The sequence below is a fragment of the Microtus oregoni genome, unplaced genomic scaffold (assembly GCF_018167655.1).
Source record: "Microtus oregoni isolate MIOR12 unplaced genomic scaffold, Mior012 000032F_ref0000030, whole genome shotgun sequence".
Classification (NCBI taxonomy): domain Eukaryota; kingdom Metazoa; phylum Chordata; class Mammalia; order Rodentia; family Cricetidae; genus Microtus; species Microtus oregoni.
Window position 1 is genome coordinate 21,486,164 of NW_024543091.1, and position 21,839 is coordinate 21,508,002.

Genomic DNA, 21,839 nt, shown 5'->3' on the forward strand with positions numbered 1-21,839 from the left:
AGTGCCCACCTGTGGCTCACAACCATCTGTAGCTCCAATGCCAGAGGATCTAATGTCCTCTGGTCTCTGAGGACAGACAGGCAGGCAGGCAGGCGGACAGGCAGATAGATAGATATACATATACACAGACACAGACAGCTCATAAATATAAGCACTAGAGATTGGTGAAATAGATCAGCGGTTAAGAACACTGGCTACTCTTCCAGAGGTCCTGAGTTGAAGTCCCAGCAACCATATGGTGGCTTACAGCCATCAATAATGTGATCTGGTGCCCTCTTCTGGCGAGCAGGCATACATGCAGGCAGAACACTATATACCTAATATAGATAAAGATCTAAAAAAAGATGAGAGGGGTGGGTGGGCATGTTGGTCCACACCTTTGGTCTCCCTCTGCCAGTGTTTGGAAGGCAGAGGTAGATGGATCTCTGTGAGTTTGAGGCCAACCTGGTCTATGGAGCAAACTCTAAGCCAGCTAAGGCTACATAGTATCTAAAAAAAGCTCCCACAAACAAATAGAAATAGACAGGGGAGGGGATCAGTGAGACACATCCAAGAGCATGGGTATGGTTATTTCAAAGGAGAGTCACCCTTTTTTAAATTTTGAGACAGGGTCGTTTTGTTTTAGCTCAGACTGGCCCTAAATTCAGTAATTCTGCCTCAGTCTCCCAAGTGTTAGAATTAGAGGCATGAGTTACAATGCCTGGCTTGTGTTTTTCCTTTTTTTTTTTTTAATTTAAGATGGTGTCTTTTAAGATTTTTATTTTATTTTTATGTGCATTGGTGGGTTTTGCCTGAATGCATGTCTGCAAGGGTACCAGATCACCTAGAACTGGTGTTACAGACAGTTGCGACTGGCCAGTGCTTTGATCTGTTTCTCCAGCCCCAAGATAGGCGCTTATGTATACAGCCCAGGATAGCCTCAAGCTCACTGTGTAGCTGAGGATGGCCTTGATCTTCTGGTCGTTCTGTCTGTCAGTGCTGGAATTGCAGACCTGTTAGCAGCACCTGCCGTATGTCAGGTCTTATATGCAAGACGAGCACTCTCCTCACGGAGTCACATGCCCAGCTTCTCAAGATGCTGCTGGGCATAGGAGTATGAGATGAGGCTCAGAACAGGAGTCATGTGTGCAGGGAAGCTTTACTTACCAAGTATTTTATATTTGTTTTGTTTAAAATAATTTTTTAGATATATTTAATATGTATAAGTGCTTTTATTAATTTTTAAAAATTTTATTTCTTTTTTAAGGTTATCTCTCCTCTGTCTCTTAATCTTTGTGTTTTAAAATATTAAAATTGCTGGGCGTGGTGGTACACCCTTTAATCCTAGCACCTCAGGCAGACACAGGAGGATCTTTGTGAATTCAAGACCAGCCTGGTCTACAAACTCAGTTTGAGAGGATAGCTAGGGCTGTTACACTAGCTTAAAAAAAAAAAAGTATATTAAAATCTCTTTTAATATACTCTAACTTGGCTCCCAAAATTTAAAAAGATGTTCTTTAAATAAAAAGTTTTCATTCCTCACCTACAATGCAATCATTCCTGAAAGTATTTGGTTGTCCCATGGTCGTCCGCAGGGAAGAAGGAGCATGCTCCAGGGCTGGAGGGGTGGCTCAGTGGTTAAAGACCACTTGCTGCTCTTGCAGAGCACCCCAGGTTCAGTTTCTCATACCCATACTGATTAGGTCAAAATGGGATTCTTCTTTTGGCTTTCATGGGGATGTGCATGCACACAGTACACACACAGACAAGCAGGCACACATCCATAAAATTCTGGGGGTGGAGGAGAATTGTGTTCCATGTTCTAGGGATATGGTAAGTGTTGAACAGCCAGCTTTTGGGGGACACTGATTTGAATTAGGAACTTAAAGGAGTGCCAGGCAAAGACAGACAGACACACACAGTCTCTGTCTCTCTCAACAGAGTCAAGACTGTTGAAGAAAATCAATCTGCTGAGGAATATTATTGTAAGGTGTGTGACTTTTGTTCACTGCATTTGTTTAACTCTGAAGCTGGGATTTCTGCCTGTCTAAAACACTGATGGTCTAATAAAGAGCTGAATGGCCAATGGCAAGGCAGGAGCAAGGATAGGTGGGGCTGGCTGGCAGAGTGTATAAATAGAAGGAGAAATGAGCAAGAGAAGGAGCACAAAAACAAGGAGAAGAGGACAGTAGGGGCCAGTCATCCAGCCAGCTATGGAGTAAGACTTTTAGAAATAAGAAAAGGAAAAAGCCCAGAGACAAAATGTAGTTGGGATAATTTAAGAAAAGTTTGACAAGAAACAAGCCAAGCTGAGATCAAATAAGAATAAGAATCCATGTGTGATTTATCTGAGAGTTAAGTGATGGGCCCCTCAAAAAACCAAAAGAATAAAACATCAAACACCAATCCTATATAGCTGCTGGTTACCATGTTAACTCACCCACCTATACAAGAGTGATTCTCAGCCAAGGGAAGAATAAACTTCCTGTGAAATTTGCCAAGCACATACAGCAGGGCCTCTGGCCATTCTGGATGCTAAACACACAGCATTTTACCTGGGAGAAGACTCTGCATTTCCCAGTCCTCAGAGCTCAGTAACCCTGCAGTACCCCTCTGCTCTGTCCTTTGGGAACTACATAGCCGAGGCTCCAGGGTAGACTAGCCTGTCTCTGCCTTTTGTTGGCAGGGTTTAAAGTATACAAATGAATCCCCAGGCACTTGTGGAACACCTAATGTCACACAGAAGACCAGTGACTCAAAAATCCAAGTCACTCTGCTACACAGCCTGGCAAACAAGACACCTGCTTTGGGTTACCAGGAAAGGATTAGACCTCAGTGCCAACCCTCAGAGTAGCCTGGGGTCTGTCCCAGCAGATGGGACTTTGAATGCAAGCTCTCTACTACCAAGGAAACCTCAGCAGGCCACTTTCCCTCCCCAGAAACTCCAGCCTCAGCCCTCTCTAGTCTGTCTATCTCAGACCAGGCTAATTTTAATTCCTCCCTCAAACAGTTCTTTGGCCAGACCTCCCCAGAGGCCCCTTAAATAGCAAGTTCTCAGCACAAAGTTTTCTGCATGGTGTGGGAGTGGGGCATGAGCTCAGGGATCTTTCCTTATCTCCAACTCAGATCCTCCTATGTAGCCTTCTCTCTGAGCCACAGGGTCCATTTCTTCTGATTTCCATCGCTGATGTTCTAAACCTCCTCAAAGACTACAAGCGCCAACGCGACTCCCAGTGAGTCCCTGGCTACCCTGACAGAAACACAGCAGCTCTAAATTAGGTGACTGGTCCCAACTGTGAGGCCACAGGCCCTTTGCGAAAGCCAAGTATGGGAGGCTAAGTAACAGAAGTAGAATCTGAACATCCCACCCAGCCAATTACACCCTTCTACCTCCCTTGTTCAGAGAAGGACAGTAAGGTTAGAAAGGATCGATAACTTGTCTTTGTTTTTGAGACAGAGTTTCAGTATCTTGGGCAGACCTTGAATTCATTGTATAGCCCAGCTTGGCTCCAAACTCATAGCAATGCAGCACCAGCTTTCCAAGAACTGGGATTACAGGTACATGCCATCACCATCAGCTTTGCTAACTTTTGTAAGAGGCACACAACTTGGTTCACCAAGGAACGGAGCAGAGTGAGACTGAGCTATCCAGACGGCTGTCTGTGCCACCAGCAACCCACTTGGGCAGTTGTATTATTAGCCCATAGCTGGTCTCCCTTCCCAAACTACATATTCCAGATGATAGGAAAGCCAGAGTGATGAGAAAAGAAAAAGTGGAAACCGGCAGACTAAAAATAGGGAAAGGTATGAGCTCGACAGGCTGGCTAACAGCACACAGAACCAGTGGCTGCTTTCGCTATCAAACCCTATACAGCCCCACGCACTCCAGGTTCCCATCTCATGGCCACGGCTTGTGCTCTTCCCTCTCACCCTGGCCTTCCTTATCTGCTATCTACACAGCATCCATCCTTTAGGCTGGGTTTCCTCACCCCTCATTCCCAGAAGTCCTGCCATGGGCCTTGGCCCTGTGCTTTGTATTGCTCTCACCAGTCTGAGCTGATCTGACATCCCAACTACACAAAGTCTCAGAGACAAGAAACCAGTCTCAAAACTCATTCACCTTCCAAAGCACAGATTCAGGTCCTGTCACTCAAGACTTCCTCCCTTCTTCCATATTCAGTTCCTCTAAAGAAACTCATCCAGAGACCAGCTGTGGCCCAGCAAGGCAAAAATGGCACCACAAACAGCAAAAGAGCAGGCTATAGCTAGCTGGATGAGCGTTTACATCTCATCTTTAGGCGCTGGCCTAGAAAAGCTGCTTTGTCTTTCTGAACCTCCAAAACCAAGAGCCACCCTTATTCTATGCCTAGCACATACACAAGGCTCAACAAAGGGCATGAAATCATTTACCTTCACAAACTCTTACCTGTCAGCTGCCAAGAGCTATCTGTTTATAAAGGCTGTCTAGCCACTTTCCGGGGCCAGCCGCAGGGCAACTGGGCCATCAGGAGAGGCCAGATGAAGACCAGGATTTGGCACTAACAGCTAATTGATACCATAACAAAAAAGATCAACCAACGAACTTAAGAACTCAAGGCCTACCTATTTCATACTTTTTGTTTTGTTTGTTTGATTTTTTGAGACAGGGTTTCTCTGTAGCTTTGGAGCTTATCCTTGAGCACACTCTGTAGACCAAGGCTGGCCTCTGCCTCCCGAGTGCGCCACCACTGCCCGGCCTATTCCACAGTGTTTTAACAAGTGAACACACATGCACGCGCCCCTTGAAATTATTTGAGGAAAGCATCAGGGTGGCTCGTACCATCCTTAGGAGGGCAGAAGCTATCACACTTGCTTCCTCGGGACTCTCTCTCACACGTCTCTTCTGGAGAAGCAGCAACACAACCCAAGGGACTGTCTCTTTTCTGTCCCAAAAGGTAAAGAGAAACTACATCGCTTTTAGAATGGCACCTTTGGGCGATGCTGGCACACACCTTTAATCCCAGCACTTGGGAGGCAAATGGATCTGTGAGTTTTTGAGGCCAGCTTGGTCTACAGAGTCAGTCACAGGACAACCAGGGCTACATAGAGAAACCCTGTTTGTTTTTTTTCTTGAGGTGGGGTATCATTCTGTCATGGCCTTAAACTCCTGGCTCCCCTGTCTCCACTTCCTAAGTGCTCCTGGATTACAGGTGTGCACCACCAGGTCTGGCTAGAGGTCACTTTCTGAAGAAAAATAGGAAGAAGGGCTCTAACAAGCCCACTCACATCTAAGGGTCAATGAAGGTCTTCCTGCACACAAACTCAGTTGTTTAGAGAGATTACCAGGGCTGGAGAGGTGGCTCAGTGGTTAAGAGCACTGGTTGTTCTTCCAGAGGTCCTAAGTTCAATTCCCAGCACCCACATGGTAGTTCACTACTATTTACAACCGCAGTCCTGTAGGATCGGTACCCTCTTCTGGTGTGCAAATGTACATGCAGATAGAACACCCATATACAGAAAGAAAGAAAGAAAGAAAGAAAGAAAGAAAGAAAGAAAGAAAGAAAGGAAGGAAGATAGATTGATTAGAAAAGGGGCTGGAGAGATGGCTCAGCTGATAAGAGCATTGACTGCTCTGCTCTTCCAGAGGTCCTGAGTTCAATTCCTATCAACCACGGTGGCTCACAACCACCTGTAATGAGATCTGATGCCCTCTTCTGGCCTGCAGGCGTACATTCCAAAAAAAAAAAACTAAACAAGCTTTCAGTAACAACCAACCATGGAACCTGCCAAACAGCACAAATTCAGCTTGAATGAAACCAGCTTCCAGGTAAGGCTTGGCTTTTTCTAGCAGCCAGGAACACTGGAGGCAGCCTGGAGGTCAGGAATCAAACAGCAGCTGCTCAGACGTCCCTCCTCTTAGGGGCTCACACAGGATCCTAGCCAGGGAAGTGGGGAGGTCCTCTTCATTAGAGGAACTATACTCAGAAATTTGAAAGGAACCCAGTTGCTCACTAGGTCTGTGTCCTCTTTTGTAAAGGGGGGTAGAGCTGACACTGAGGGTTCCTATTTCACTTTTTTGTTTTCTGAGATGGGGTCTCATAGACGCCAACTTGACTTCCACCTCCCCCTAGTTGAAGATGACCTTGAATACCTACCTCCTGCCTCCACCTCCCAACTGAAAGCTCAGTTTCTTTTCTACACAACTTTTTATACCCCTCAAAGACCTCCTTCATACCGAGCATTAAACACTCACTGCTCAGTTACTGGCTAAGAGGATGGGCTCCATAAATGCCAGATTTTATTATCGATGGAAAGAGTAAACACTGCTTTCAAAAACAATGTGACACCCGCAGCCATTATATCCTCTTACCCTTTAACTCTGAAGGACAACCCCAGCCTTCTTCAAACCCGAGCCTTAGGAAAGTCAAGACAGGACCTGTGTACAACTCCAGGGATTGCTCTGTAGAGGACTGAGCTTTCTTCCCTAAAAAAATGCTAAAGAACACCAGGGCTAGCCTGCAACTCAGAAACCCCACCAACCCACTAGGCGGCAGTCTGCCCTGCATAAATTTTTGCCACAAGGATTGGAACTCGAGGAGAAAAGTACACAGGGAAACTTTGTGGCAATAGCCTACAAAAGAGATAAAATTTATACACACACTCACAATTACTATTTAGAAAACCCCCCGTATGTATGTATAATTTTATATCATTCTCATAGAGCCCAGACTGGCCTCAAACTTGTTGTGTAGATGAGGATGACTTTGAACCCCTAGTCCTCCTGCCTCCATTTCCTGAGTGCTGGAATTACAGATGACAGATGTGTGCTATCACACCTGCTAAAAGTGATTTTTAAAAATTGAATCTCAAGCTGGGGATGGTAGTAGACAAGAGGCTTAACTGGGAAGGTTGTGAGCTCTCTAAATCAGTCTGGACCACATATTAAGACATCGACTCAAAAAAGTCAAAACTGGGCATGGTGGCATAAACCTTTAACCTCAGCACTTGGGAGGCAGAGGCAGACAGATCTCTGAGTTTGAGGCCAGCCTGGTATACAGGGTGAGTTCCAGGACAGCCAGGGTTACACAGAGAAATCCTGTCTCGAAAAACAAACAAGTCAAGAGATATTTTATTTCTCTTTAGACTGGCATTCATGTGCCACCACACCTACAATCTCAGCATTTGGGAGGCCGAGGCAGGATAATTTCTATGAGTTTGAGGCCACTCTGGTTTACATAGAGAACCCAAGTCAGCTAGGACTACATAGATACCCTGTCTCAAGAAACCAAAAAGGAGCCGGGCGGTGGTGGCGCACGCCTTTAATCCCAGCACTTGGGAGGCAGAGGCAGGCGGATCTTTGTGAGTTCGAGACCAGCCTGGTCTACAAGAGCGAGTTCCAGGACAGGCTCCAAAACCACAGAGAAACCCTGTCTCGAAAAACTAAAAAAAAAAAAAAAAAAAAAAAAAAAAGAAACCAAAAAGGAGGGATAGAGAGATGGCTCAGAGGTTAAGAGCACTGACTGCTCTGCCAGAGGACCTGAGTTCAATCCCTGGCAACCACATGGTGGCTCACAACCATCTGTAATGAGATCTGGCACTGTCTCCTGGAAGGTGTATATATAATAAATAAACAGATTTAAAAAAAAAAAAGGAAAGAGGGTCTGGAAGATGGCTCAGCAGTTAAATGCACTAGAGCACATCCCTAGTAATCTCAATTCAATCTCCAGGGACCCACTGATGTGTATTACTAATCCAAGACTACTACAGCAGATTGTGAGGCGGGAAAAGGGTCCTAAAGCTTGTGGAAGAAGTAACCTGATGTAGCACCATAGAAACAAGAGAAATCAAATCCTGCCCCAACAAAGGAAAGGCAAGTGACTCCCAGAAGTTGTCCTGACTGCTTCACTGCTTCATATGTTGTGACAACCCCATACACACACACACAAAGTAAGGCTCAAAACTTTACAAGGGTTAAAAAAAAGAAACTTATTCTGTAAATTCCTTTTTTTTTTTTGGTTTTTATTTGGTTTAGTCTATTTTGCATTTCTAGGGATTGAACCCAAAGCTTTGTGCCTGCTAGCCAAGTGCTCCCCCACTGAGCTATCCCCAGAAATCTTTTAGCATCTCTACAAGTCAGAATTCAAACTAGAAAGGAAAAGCAGCTGAACCATCCACTCCATCAATGCTCAAGTAACTACTTGCTCAAGTTCCGCCTACTCACGGCTGGAGCGAGGGCTCCCAGTGTCATCTGGATGGGGGAGGGGAGAGGAGGGAAATCCAAACTGGGAAAAACAAGACTCTTGTAAGCCCTTCCCACATCCTTCCCCCACTCTTAGCCCTCAGCAGTAACCTAAATAAAGAATATTTGAGCTGGAAGATACTGTATTTTTAGATGAGAAAACCAGGACCCAGGGGTCCGGTCCAGAGAGCTTCTAGCAGCCACTGCACATGTGAAAAGTAACTTTAAGGTCCCCCGGTGCTTGGCTCATGAGTTCATGCCCATTTCCAGACCTTGATCATATGCCAGTCTGCTTAGACCCCAGTAGGAAACAGCCAGGGACAAGTAGCTCTCAGTTTTTGACCACAGAAGAGAGGAGTACCTCACAGAACACTGGGGTGGGGGTGGGGAGGCGCCACAGAGCTGGTTTCAAAAAGGTGAAAGGAACCAGACAATCATGGTAGCTCACACCTGTAATACACTCTGGACGCTGAGACAGGAAGACAGTCAGGAGAATTTGAGACCAGCTTGGAGTTCTAAGACAGTCTAAAGCTGGGTCTAGAGGCACAGATCTTTTGTCCCAGCACTGGGAAGGCAGGGAGGTAGAGGCAGGTTGATCTCTGAGTTCCAGGTCAGCATGGTCTACAAAGCAAGTTCCAAGGCAGCCAGAGTGATGTAGTCAGGCCCTGCCTAAATAAATAAATGGATGAATAGGTAGGAAGTAAATCTGGCAGATTGTCACCTTCATCCTCTGTATATGAGCAGCACTGGGTGTTAGGATGTGGTGAATCGCTGGAATGGCTGCAGGCTATGTACATAGCAAGTTTCCCTGACCAAAAAAAAACAAACAAACAAACACTCAACACCTTATAAAGATGCCATCACTTCACCTGGATGTGAAGTGATCACCGCAGGAGAGACTCCAATGAGAAGAATCACGACGCTGGTCTTGGGCTTCACCTCCTGACCAGAAAGTAGCTGCCAACCAGACTCAGAAGGCCTAGGGTCAAGTCGCAGGCCCTATCTATCACCAACAAGGACAAGTGGCTGCAGGCCTTCCCTCCTATCTCAGATATAAACAACTGTTCCCTCACACTCCAACATTCTAAATCCTCAAAGTTTTTTTTTTTCTTTCTAGACAATCTGTCACCATTTATCCCAGACAGGCCCTGAACTCAGCCATCTTGATGATTCTCCACTCTCAAAGCATCTAGGACAACAGGGATGTATGTACTAATGAGCAGACACCATCTGACTTTGTTTGTGCACTGCAGAGAGCAGCAAGGACAGCAGCAGAAAAAGAACCACTTGCCGACTCCTTTCATAAAGGGAGGGAGAGGCCGGGCGGTGGTGGCGCACGCCTTTAATTCCAGCACTCGGGAGGCAGAGGCAGGAGGATCTCTGGGAGTTCGAGGCCAGCCTGGTCTACAAGAGCTAGTTCCAGGACAGGAACCAAAAGCTACGGAGAAACCCTGTCTCGAAAAATCAAAAATAAATAAATAAATAAATAAATAAAGGGAGGGAGAGGAGAAGGTGATTGAGACTCAGGATAAGGGCTGGGTATGGTGGTGTATGTCTTTAATCCCAGCACTCAGGAGGTAGAGGCAGATGGATCTCTGTGAGGTCGAGGCCAGTCTGGTCTACAGAGTGAGCTCCAGGACAGCCAGGGTTAAAGAGACTGTCTCGAAATACAAACAAACTCAGAGTAAGATGCAAGAATTGCCTCTATCCCTCTTCTGAAAGTCTCAGTGCTTCCTTCTGCCCACAAGGAAGCAAAGGTGTGGTGTGCAAAGGGACAGAGAAGGCAAAACTGAGAATAAGGTAAAAGCCAGGTGGTGGGAACACTGGGCACAGGGCTGCGAGGGTGAGGAGTCTCTGCTGGGTCGTGCTGAGGTTGCCAGGTAGAAACCTCGGGGCATCCACACCCTGACTTCAGTGGTCAGGTTCCATTTTTCCTTTGGTGTGCTCCAGGGTGGAGCAGATTCTGCTTGGGTCCTAGGCTTGGTCTTGGCACAGTAGGTTACTCTCACCCCTCCCAGGGAAAGACGGCCCTGAGTGGGGCCACTTGACGCGGGGTGGATGGAATGTAGCAACATGGGCCGCAGACCCAGGACTTATAAGGTACTAAGAGAGGACAGAGGGAAAGAACAAGCAGCAGTGGTAGGCAGTGGCTGTGAACCTAGAGACACAGGCTCCCTGGAGTCCAGTGCTCTGAGGACAGGCTTCCTCTGCTTCCTACAGAGCTCTGGGGTGGTTCAGGGGCTCCCTCCCTCACCAACCAGATCTCTTCCAGGCGGTTCCCGCCAAAATGACAGACTACCCCACAGTTTAGGATCCATTACTATCACTAAATCAGAACCGGTAGAAAGTCTGAGGCCTCTGTGTCTGTCCTATCATTTTGACTCCGGCAAACTCCGGCCCCCAATTCCATATCCTCAGAGGTTCTGAGGGTGTGTTCTGACCCACACTTTGCAGTTACACTCATCCATATGAGCCAATCACGGGCTTGCAAGCTGGATACTCCTTTTCATGCAGCAGGTGAAACAGGTACCGGCCCCCATTTTACAGACCAATCAGCTCATAAGATGGTGTGTGGCCAAAAGCTGGGGGTTAAAGTCCAAACGGCTCGGAAAATTTGGGGCTCTTCCCCTCTAGGCTGTAAAACATACCCTAGAGTATTGACTATGTATAGGAATGGGAAGGGCAGAGACTGGGGAAAACCAAGCGAGGTATCTAAGGGGAGAAACACAGCTGGTCATGTATAAAGAACTACGTAAGGCTTCAGACTGCATCCTCTAAGCTATTCCTAGCCTCAGGAGGAAGGAGGCTTCATGTTTTATGAACACCATTAGTCAAAGTCTGTCATGTGCACTGACCTATGTCTCACTGAGAAAACTAGAGCTGACATGAAGTGCCGTGCTGTGCAGAGTTGGTGCTACAGCAGGATGCAGGGAGACAGATGAGATGGGTCCAGGCAGAATCAGAAGCCACACCCAGAGGCAAGGCTCCCTGGGCATTAAAGAAGTCTCACAAGTCCACTTACTGCCCCATTTTTCTTGCTGCTGTGTACAAGTCGGCTATCAGGATCTATCACTTGCCTGTATGCCCAGTGGCTTAGTCACTGTTCGGTTGCTGTGAAGAGACACCAGGACCAAAGCAACTCTTAAAAAAGAAAACATTTACTTGGGAGCTTGCTTACAGTTTCAGAAGTTTAGTCCATTATTGTCATGGCAGGAGCATGGCAACACACATGGCCCTGGAGCGGTAGCTGAGCGCCATACGTCCTGGTCAATAGAAAGAGAGAAACGCTGGCAGGATATGGGCTTTTGAAAACCTCAAAGCCCACCCCTAGTGACATACTTCCTCCAATAAAGCCATCTCCTAATCCTTCTAATCCTATCAAAGAGTTCTACTCCCCAGTGACTAAGCATCCATATGGCAAGGGGTGGCCACGGTCAGATCATGGAGAGCTGACATGGAGCTCAATGTGGCTACTGCCTATGACCAACAGCAGAACGGAAGCAAGCAACTGCCAGACCATGCCACCACACAGCAACTTAGTTCTGGATAGCTTTGAATCCGGGACTGCCTTCTCCTCCCCTCGCCATCTGCCCAGGACCCAATGGGATAGATGGCTTAAAACAAAGACAAGGCAGCATCTTCAGCCCATGCTGCAGCCCTACTTATGGAACCTAGCAACCCCAAACCAGAGAAGGCGGAGGAAGCCATCGTTTGCAAACACAAAATGGGGTTTTAAAGCTGACTCTCTTAAGAAGCAAACCAGCCAGGCTGCCTACATATATAGGGAAAGAGAGCATAAGGAGACCCAAGAGAATGTCTCCAGTATGGCAGCGGTCACTGGAGAGCCAGACCATTCATTTCTTTAATTAAGATGCTCACAGCAGTTTGTGGCAACGGGGTATGAAAGCAATTGGCCCCATGAATAGATGAGTAAGGGCTATGACTCCTGTAAAGAATGTAAAATGTAACTGAGTCATTTCCATTATATCCAGACGATGGCAATTCTAAACATGCATGATAAAACCCCTCTTTTGGCTGGAGCTGATCCTTCACCTTCTACTGCCAGGTCTTGGGTTGCCACCAACCTCAAACAAACGGCCTACACTCATTCACTAGGTTCCTCTACTTTTGGGAAACAGACATGACCCAGAGCACAACCTCAAAACTTGTGGTTGCAGCTGGGTATGATGATGATTAAATCCCAGCACTCCAGGGGCAAAGGCACACAGATCTCTGTGAGTTTGAGGCTAGCCCGGTCTACTTTTCTAGTACTACAAAAGCAAAGACCCTGTATCAAAACAAAACAATTTTTTTTTCTTTTTAGGGGACTACGAGGGTAGATGCTCAAACATTGAATATCTGATTGGTAAGTACAAAGCCCTGGGTTTGATCACCAGCACCAGGAAAAACAGCAACTGATTACAGACACCTTTCCTGCCCCTCCCTACCCTACCTCACCAGCCCTAACAGAAAAGGTACAATATGTGGTTAAGCTAACACTAGACTCAACTCCCCACTTACCAGTCCTGTGAAAGCAAACCTCTTTTATAAAGTGATACTGTAAGGACTTCTCAATGCTATTGTGAAAGTAGGAATTAAGATGGAAGGATACTCAGCAGAATGCCCGGAGCACACGCACTACAGTCAGACTTAGTCCAACAATCTGGCCTCTCTGCAACCAGAAGACAGACACATCCACACAACCCCTAGAGAGGAGACTGACCTCACACAGAATCCTCCCGGGTCCACAAGGCTGGGTCATGCCTAAGTAAGTGCTTAGAAGTATAGAGGACTTCCTTCCCTCATACTGAAAAGCTTGCCAACAAACAAGATGTCCCAGGGTCTTTTAACCATGTGTTGTTTGTTGTTAGGGGTTGTTTTGTTCTGTTCTTGTAGCTTGCTTCCCTCTGCACCACCAACCCCCTCCCCCCCCCCCCCCCCCCGCCCCATGTAGCCCTGGTTGGCCTGGAACTTGCTATATAGAACAGGCTATCTGCCTACCTCTGCCTCTGCTGGGATTAAAGGTGTACACCCCATGCCTGGCCTTTTGTGGGAAGAAAGGGTCTCGGGTAACCCATGGTAATCCAACTGGAGAGGTTTAAATAAGAATGGTCCCCACAGGCTCACGTATTTGAGTGCTTAGTGACCAGGAAGTAGCACCATTTGAGAGGATTAGGAGGTATGGCCTGGTTGGAAGAAGTGTGTCACTGTGCTTTGAGGTTTCAAAAGCCCATGCCAAACCCAGTGTCTCTCGCTCCCTGCTCCCCCCTCGAATCAGAATGTAGCTCTCAAATATTTCTCCAGCACTATGCCTGCTGTCATACTTCCCATTAAGATGATAATGGACCAAACCTCTGAAACTGTAAGCAAGTCCCCAATTAAACGCTTCAATTTTTTTTCTTTTATATGAGTTGCCGTAGTCACAGTGTCTCTTCACAGCAACAGAACACAGACCAGGACACCAACTTACAATATAGCTAATGACCTTGAACTCCTATCCCTCCTGTACTCCCCAAACGCTGAGATTTGAAGGATTCAACACCACATCCAGCTTAGTTTGGTGTTAGTGTGTGTGTTGAGGCAGGCTTTTGCTCTGCAGCCCTCATTAGCTTAGAAATCCTTGTGTAGCTCAGGCTGGCCTTGAACTTGAAGCAGTCTCCCTGTTTCTACTTCTGAAGAGCTCGGATTAGATGCATGACCCCATCACATTCTGTATCTGATGTCAGAGAGAAGGGGAGATGGGGGCTGGAGAGATGCCCCAACAGTTAAGAGGCCTTACTGAGCCTGCAAGGTACCTAAGTTCAATTCCCTGAACCCACCTATAACTCCAGTTCAGAGGATCTGATGCCCCCTCCTGGCCTACATGGGCACTGTACTCACATACAATGATTCACACGTACATAACTAAAAAATACTTTTTGGAATGCCCTTTCCACTCACTAACAACCTCCTCATCTCAGAGAGAGGTAACCTCTAGGTTCCTGGTGTCACTAAGTGCCACGACTGCCAGGCAAGTCCTTCTCACACACACACCACCCCCACGCCTTTCAGCTGTATCCCAGAGAAGGAACCTGATGATCACAGTATGGATGAAGCCCCTTGGGTAGAGCAGGAAGCCAGCAGGGGAACCTGCTGTTCAAGGTAAGAGATTCCGTCCAGAACCAAGAAAATGCATCAATCTCCTGCAACGTGGGACTCTTAGAAAGTGAGGGGTTAAAAGTGGACAGTAGCTTTTACTCCTCTAGGCTTGTTATAGCCAATCAATAGATGATTGGGAAGAGCCAGTTTCAGCCACAGCACTAAATCACCAATGTGAACAGTATTAATCTGGATGATGGTTCTTAGGGATTGTAAAAATGACTGCCTGAGACCACGTGAACTAAAGGGGGACCAGCTTCCCCCAAGCAACCAAGGGAGGAGCTGAGTTTCTGGGCTACTGGTCAGAATGTAGCTGAGGGAAGGGATACCAGACAGACACAGCATACCAGGAGATCACCAGCCCTCAGTTCCCTTTTATTTAAAAACTTTCAATTATATTTAATTTGTTTTTTTTTTTTTTGGTGGTGAATGACTGCCAGGGTGCACACTTCCAAGAATCCATTCTCCTTCCGCCGTGTGGACTCCAAGGATCAGGCTATCATCAGACTTGGTAGCAAACACCTTTACCCACCGAGCCATTTCACCAGTTCTATTTTATTCTTAAATACGAAATGCTTCGTGAATTTTCATTTCTTCTTTAACAAAGCCATGCTAACTACTCTGCTTTGTTCTAATTTTAGTGTATGTGTTACCAAAATGAGGACCTGCTGACCACCAAAAACCTGCTAAACACTAAATTCAAGTCCACGTCCTTCTGCTGGAAGCACTTAGGACTCTGAACCACCAAGGCTACAACACACCTCAAGGCCCATAGGAGGAAGAGTGGTGGCTCTACACTTTGAATATCCTACCCTCTCTCCCAGAAAGGGAATTTTTAAAAGTAGCCAAGACACAGCTGAGCGGTGGTGCCACAAGCCTTTAATCCCAGCACTCGGGGTGCAGAGGCAGGAGGATCTCTGAGTAAGAGGCCAGCCTGGTCTACAGAGTGAGGTCCAGCACATAAGGATCTACACAGAAACACTGTATCGAAAAACCAAACAAACAAACAAAAGCAAAAGTAGTCACATGGTTAATTACCACCCACAACAGTGGTCTGAGGATCTGTGCAGCCCCTGCTGAGGGTCAACCTTTCACCAGATGCAGGATTTGGGGTCATCTTTGCATAGCACTGCCCAACCCCAACTTCAGGACAAGGGCGAAAACAAGCTGAGATCACAGACACACCAGCAAACAACTTGCTCATCACTCCCCCAAATCTCAGGGAGGAGTCTAAAATTCGGGTAGATCAGGATGGGGTGAAGGACCCCAAAGCAAGGGGGCTGCAGACATTAAGGTCCAAAGAGGACAAAGCCAACAGAAACCAAAACCAGTCACGCTCCAGAGCTCCTAGCATCGTCTGAGTGAAGCGAATTCTCTGCCTCCGTGTGCCCAAAGCAGGATCCGAACGTAGGTTATCAAGATGGCAGGTCACTGGTGCACTGAGGCTGGAAGCAAGCCCCTGCTGGCCCTGCCTAACAGTGGGTCACTGGCGGGCGACTCATAGCACAACCAGCAAGAAACATTAGGGCCTCTGCGGTTTCTACCCCTGACCAAAGGGAAGGGCGCTAGGGCTGGATAACTGACCCTTGGTTTCCTGGGTAAGAGCATGCCAGGGCGGGGCAGGAAGGGTCTCTCAGCCCTGGGGTGACAGAGCACACGTCAAAGAATCTGCCTAGGAGCCCAGAAGCCTGTTCCCTTTTCACTAATTCTGCTCGCCTGCCCTGCCTGGCTTCCATTCGCGGCTACCTTTCAAGTGTTTATCCCCCACGTGTGCGTCGTCCTCGCCAGTCCAGGCAACCGGCGGGCGCTGGGGGTTCCTCGACGCGGTCTCCTAAGCCCTTCTTTCAGCCCAGGGCGGCTGAACACAGTGATGTCACCTCTCTTCGGAGGATCCCACCCAGGGCTGTGTGGGGTCCGGCTTGGCTACTAGGTCAAAGGGCGAGAACAGGGAATTCTCAGTGTTTCCAAGTCCTCTCTTTTCTGACTGTAATTAATGAAATTGCCGGCTCATCCCGGTGGAAGCTTAAGCTCTGGAGCTGGGAGGGAAGCCCGCCCGCTCGGCCGCCCCCCCGAGACTACGGCTCTCGAGAACCCAGGCGCGGGGCAGCTGGCCCGGCCTCCAAGGTCACGGGGAGGGGTCAGGGTGGGAGAGACGGAGGGTGAGCTTGCCTCCCGCGTGCCCACCTCGAGAATCCCTCCTCTGCTCCCTCCAGCCGGGGCGGGGGTCCAGGCCACCCACGAGGCGCTCCTCAGCAGCACACGCGCGCAAGCCAGACCCGGCGTGGGGAACGAAGGCAGCGGCCGTGGGCTCCGTGTGAGGCGCCGCAAGCCCACCACGGGGGACGCACGGATGGCGGCCGACGCGCACCTTCCTTGAGCCCTCCCGGGAGGGCGGGGAGACAATGCCGGTCCCGCCGGGCCAGTCCAGGCCGCACGCCCCCGCCGGCTGGCCACGGGCTGCTCCTCCCAGAGGCGAAGGGCAGCGGCGGGAAGGCGCCGGGAGCGGTGGGCCGCCCGACCTCGCGCCGCCTCTGGCCCCGCGCGCCCACCTCCGCGTGCAGCTCACGCGCGCCGAGTCCCGCGGCCGCACACCCACCTCCTCCTCCAGCGGGCCGCTGGGAGCCGTGCCGGTGCCCGCGCCGGTACAGTGCTCGACGTCCGGCTTCGCCGTGCTCATGGTGAGGGGGGAACGCGGAGAGGGGAGCGGGACGCCCGGCCCCGAGGTGGGCAGGGGCGCGGCGAGCAGTGCGCCCCCGAGGAAGAGTGCGGGCTGGTGAGGAGACAGACGGGCGGCTGCCGCGTCAGGCTGAGGAGAAAGGGAGGGGGGGTCACATTAAGTTTGGCGGGTGCGGGAGGCGGCCGAAGGGGCCAGGCACCGGGAACCGGAGCGAAGCCCGAGCGGCCGCCGCCTCCGGCTTTTCAGTGCGGCCCGCGAGTGCGCCCGCGGCGGCGGGGGGCGGGCGCCGGGGGAGGGGGCGGGCGCCGGAACCTGCCTCAGCTGGGGCCCGGCCCGCCCCTCCCCCGCCCCGCGGTCTCCGGGGGAACGCGCAGCCAATCCCCGCAGCCCACTGCGGGCTCGCCCCGGCCCCGGCCGCGCCGCTCCGGCCTCTCCGCCTCGCTCAGCCCGGGCGTCTTCCCCTCTCGGCTTCCCTGGTCGCCCCCCAACTTCTCTCTCCCGCACTCGGCTCTCAATCCCCCCACACACACCCCCTCGCCATTCCCTTCTCCGAGACAAGTTTTTAAACTTTGATGAACTCTTTCAGAGAACTTTTCTTAAAGGAGCCGCACGGGTTTGGGTGGAACTTGAGGTGCCCCGCAGGCGCGTTGCATCCCCAGCCAGGGCGGCGGTGCTCCCGCTACCGTGCCCTGATGTGGGGTTGTAGACTGTCCTGAACACTCGGTTCACCCCCAGATTCCTAGGGGCTCCTGCCCAGCGCTTTTCCTCACGCGCGGCGGCTTGGGGGCCGGGTTCTCGGGGTGAAGGCGGGGAAGGGGGGGGGGAGGGCGGCAAACACCTGATCTTGAGCGCGGCACCGAGTGGTTGTGCTGAGTGACCTTGAGGAAATCACTTCCCCTCTCTGGCCGGAGGCTTCCAACCCAGAGGGTGGGAATTAGAGTACAAATTCTCCCTCCTCCCCCCCCCCCCAACTCAAAGAGGAATGTTAGGGAGCCTACTCGTTTTCCGCTACGAGAAGGGGTACCTCGAATGACCTAGAAGGTTCCGTTCGTTACCTCCACCCCACTTTTAAGATTCCTCACGGCTCGCTCTTTTTCCGCTCCAATTCCGAACCCCAGGGTTGGGGAGGGAAGAGCGGGCTGACGCCTAGGGCGGGGTCACCTAGACTCCCACCCCACGGTGGCCCGGGGCGCGGCCTTAGGGTCGGATTTTCCCGCCTACCGTGTAAATGCTGACCAGGACCGTCTGCTGCTTGCAGCTTGTAAAACCCGCCCCTGGCCCTGATTGCCCTGCGGAGCCGACGGAGCTTTGGGGTCCTTTTCTCCGCCCCCTCATCATCTTTGAGCAGCCATAGCTGAGAGGTGAGGGGTCCTGGCCCGGGTCAGGCGTCCCCGGGCGCGATCTGCTACCTCCACTTAATGCATGAAACTTGGGTCTTAGTATCGGTATTTGGGGCGAGAGGCCGCGCTTAGAGACGGTGGACGTGAAAAGCCTTGGTCTGCACCCCTGTACCAATTAGGAACCTTGACCTTGGGCAGTGGCTTAGTCCCTGAGAACTTCCCTGTGACGACCTGCCAAATAGTTAGCTCTGTCAAGCGTGAGAGCTGTTGTGGCCGACCTTCCTGATAACTTGTCGTCCTAATAAGTCATCTCAGGGGTAGGTAAACTGAGGTTTTTTTTTTTTTTTTTGGTTTTTCGAGACAGGGTTTCTCTGTGGTTTTGGAGCCTGTCCTGGAACTAGCTCTTGTAGACCAGGCTGGTCTCGAACTCACAGAGATCCACCTGCCTCTGCCTCCCGAGTGCTGGGATTAAAGGCGTGCGCCACCACCGCCCGGCTAAACTGAGGTTTTTGCCAGTGATATATTCACCCATTTGGGAAATTTGTTGAATCCCTACCTTGACCTGAGGGGGTGCGCTATACTTACTGTTGGCACAGAATTCCCACCACACCAACGCCTGGTTCAGGCCTGCTTTCTGTAGAAATCAGGTACTGATGATCCGAGGTTTATGCCAGAGCTTTCGTACTTCCAGCTTCCGGCATCTCCAGGTGATACCAATCTTGTGAAAACTCAGATACCTCTACCACATTTTCCGCTCCTGCAGACCATAAGACCCTTGAAGTCTTCCTTTGCCAAAGAGAAATTCCCCTTCCTCCCTTCCCTCAGTATCCTGTTGTAGCTTGGGCTTTTTCCAGAGGAGAAACCCAGTCAGTGTTCTAAACTTAGGTATCCTCTATAGGGTTGATTTGAAGTTTTCTAATAGAGAGTCTTCTTGTAGTTAAGGACTCCGTTTTATAGATGGGGAAGCTGAGGCCCAAAGAAGTGGCAGATGAGGCAGGGGCCTCTGGAGCCCCATCTCTGCATTTTTCATGTTAGGAGCTGGTAATGTTTCTAAAAGTAATACTTCTTTTCTAGTGCTGTATGCACTTTGTAAATACTGAGAAATATGAAAAATGGAGAACAGCCCTGCTGTCTGATGCACGAGATTATTATATCCTTCTAGTCCATTCTCTATGCATACTTTTAAAACAAAAATTACACTCTATTCTGAACATGCACCTTTTTATTTTTTTATTTTCTTGGTTTTTCGAGACAGGGTTTCTCTGTAGTTTTAGTACCTGTCCTGGAACTAGCTCTTGTAGACCAGGCTGGCCTTGAACTCACAGATATCCACCTGCCTCTACCTCCCGAGTGCTGGGATTAAAGGCCTGTGCCACTACTGCCTGGCTGCATTTTTTTTAACAGATTCTTTACTTAATTTTTGGTGTCCACCTCCCCACTTTTTCGAGACATGGTCTGTTTGTTTGTTTTTTTAACCATCTCTTGTTAAACATTATTTTCATTTTTCTTGTTTATTTGCTTTCATAAGCATGGTAGTGCATGACTTTAGTCCCAGCACTCAGGAGGCAGAGGCAGGTAGAGCTCTGAATTTGAGAACAGCCTGGTCTGCAGAGTGAGTTCCAGGCCAGCCAGGATTACATAGATAAACCCTGTCTCAGGAAAAACACAACTAATATTCCTTTTGTATAAGCTTATGTGCCTGAGTGTATGTAGTGCACTCATATGCCCACAGAGATGGGAAGACTGCCCAGAGTTCTACTAGAGTTGGATCCTCTAGAAGAATAGCAGCTTCTCTCTTTTTTTTTTAAATATTTATTTATTTATTATGTACACAATGTTCTGTCTGTATGTACGCCTGCAGGCCAGAAGAGGGCACCAGACCTCATTACAGATGGTTGTAAGCCACCATGTGGTTGCTGGGAATTGAACTCAGGACCTTTGGAAGAGCAGGCAATACTCTTAACCGCTGAGCCATCTCTCCAGCCCCCAGCAGCTTCTCTTAAATGCTGAACCATCTCTCTAGCCTCATAAATAACACTTTTTAGGAAGATTCATGTGTCTGTGCAGGGAGTGTGCAGGTCACATGCCTGTGGGCATCTGGAGGCCAGGGCAAGACATTGAGTCTTTCTCACTGTCTCTCTTTGCTGGGTCTTGCTGAAAGAGAAGCTCTGCTCTTTCCACTAGGCTAAGGAGCTCTCAGAATCTACCTGTCTCTGCTCCCCAAAGCTGGGGTTATAAATATGTAGCCATGTCTGGCATTCTACATCCATGCCGAGGATTTGAACTTACACTTGCTCAGCAAATCTCTTACCTGCTGAGCCATTTCCCCAGAATCATAAAGATTCTGAACATGTCAGAAAAGCGCCCTGCATGTGTGACACCTCTTAGGCACTTTGGAGGCACCTCCAACCACAAAGAGACTTGAGATCAGAAAGACCGGGAGACTCTGCCCAGCCCACTCAGGCTAGGAAGGGGAGTTGTGGGAGCACAGTTTGACTTCCTGCCTGAGGATGGGACTTTCACCTGTCTCCTCCAGCTGTGGCTTTAGTAGCTCAGCCTCCAGCAGTCTCCTGAGTGTCTTCCAGCGTCACCTCTGAGCTCCTCACATTTCCATTCTCTGCAGTCCCCCTCACTCCAGCTTTCCCTTCCTCAGCCCTCCTCTCCTCTCCACATGCTCACGGTGCCTTCTCTCTTTCGACCCTGGGAAAGGTCGAATCTTGTTTTGGAATTTTGCCTACTGCCAAATTCTAGGGAGTACCCTGCTGGAGGAGTAGCCTCCCTGAAGGACTTGACCAGTGGTTTTCCATTAGGAGATCTCCTTAGTTGAATAATACTGGGACTGCTTCTACAGGATGCTTCAGGGTTGTCTGGTGCCTAAGCCCCTTTCTCAGATTTTCTATACATGTATTTCTTGTTATGTATTTGTTTACTTACTTATTTTGCAACAAGGTCTCACTAGCCCTGACTGACCTGGAGCCTGTTATGTAGACCAGGCTATCCTCAAACTCAGAAATCCTCCGGCTCTTTCCTCCTGAGTGCTGGGATTAAAGTTATATACCATCACTCCTGGCCACAATATTTCTCTTTTTTTTTGGGCGGGGGGGGGGGGGCGTTCTCTGTAGCCTTGGTTATCCTGAAACTACCTCTGTTGACCAAGCTGGCTTTGAATTCATAGAGATCCACCTGCCTCTGCCTCCCATGTGCTGGGATTAAAGGCATTCACTACCACCACCACCCCTGGCAATATTTCATTCTCAAGAGTGGGAAAAAATTCCCACTAAAAAAAAGAAGAAAAAAAAAAGTAGGAAAAAAAATCAGATAACCTCACTCCTGTAAGGAACACCTCCCTTGTGTATCTGGGCACTCCAAAGCAGGTCAGGCATTCTGATTTCAACCTTTCCACGACAAAATCCTGAGCACAGGTCGAGGATGACCTTGAGGCTCAAAGGAGGTGTTTTTGAGGCTTATTTTCTTGGCTGCTAATGGG

The 21,839-nt window shown here is 49.2% G+C and overlaps 1 protein-coding gene across 2 annotated transcripts in view; it reads right to left on the reverse strand.

Moving 5' to 3' along the window:
- Positions 1-18,473, reverse strand: part of Rbpms2 (RNA binding protein, mRNA processing factor 2) — a 32,532-nt gene extending 14,059 nt beyond the window's left edge. For both annotated transcript variants that reach the window (XM_041679659.1, XM_041679658.1), the window contains exons 1-2: positions 18,234-18,473; positions 16,932-17,141 (exon numbers count right to left, since the gene is read on the reverse strand). In XM_041679659.1, coding sequence (XP_041535593.1) covers positions 16,932-17,141; positions 18,234-18,350 — 327 coding nt within the window. In that variant the 5' untranslated portion in view covers positions 18,351-18,473. The remainder of the gene's footprint in view (positions 1-16,931; positions 17,142-18,233) is intronic.
- Positions 18,474-21,839: the final 3,366 nt, after the last annotated feature.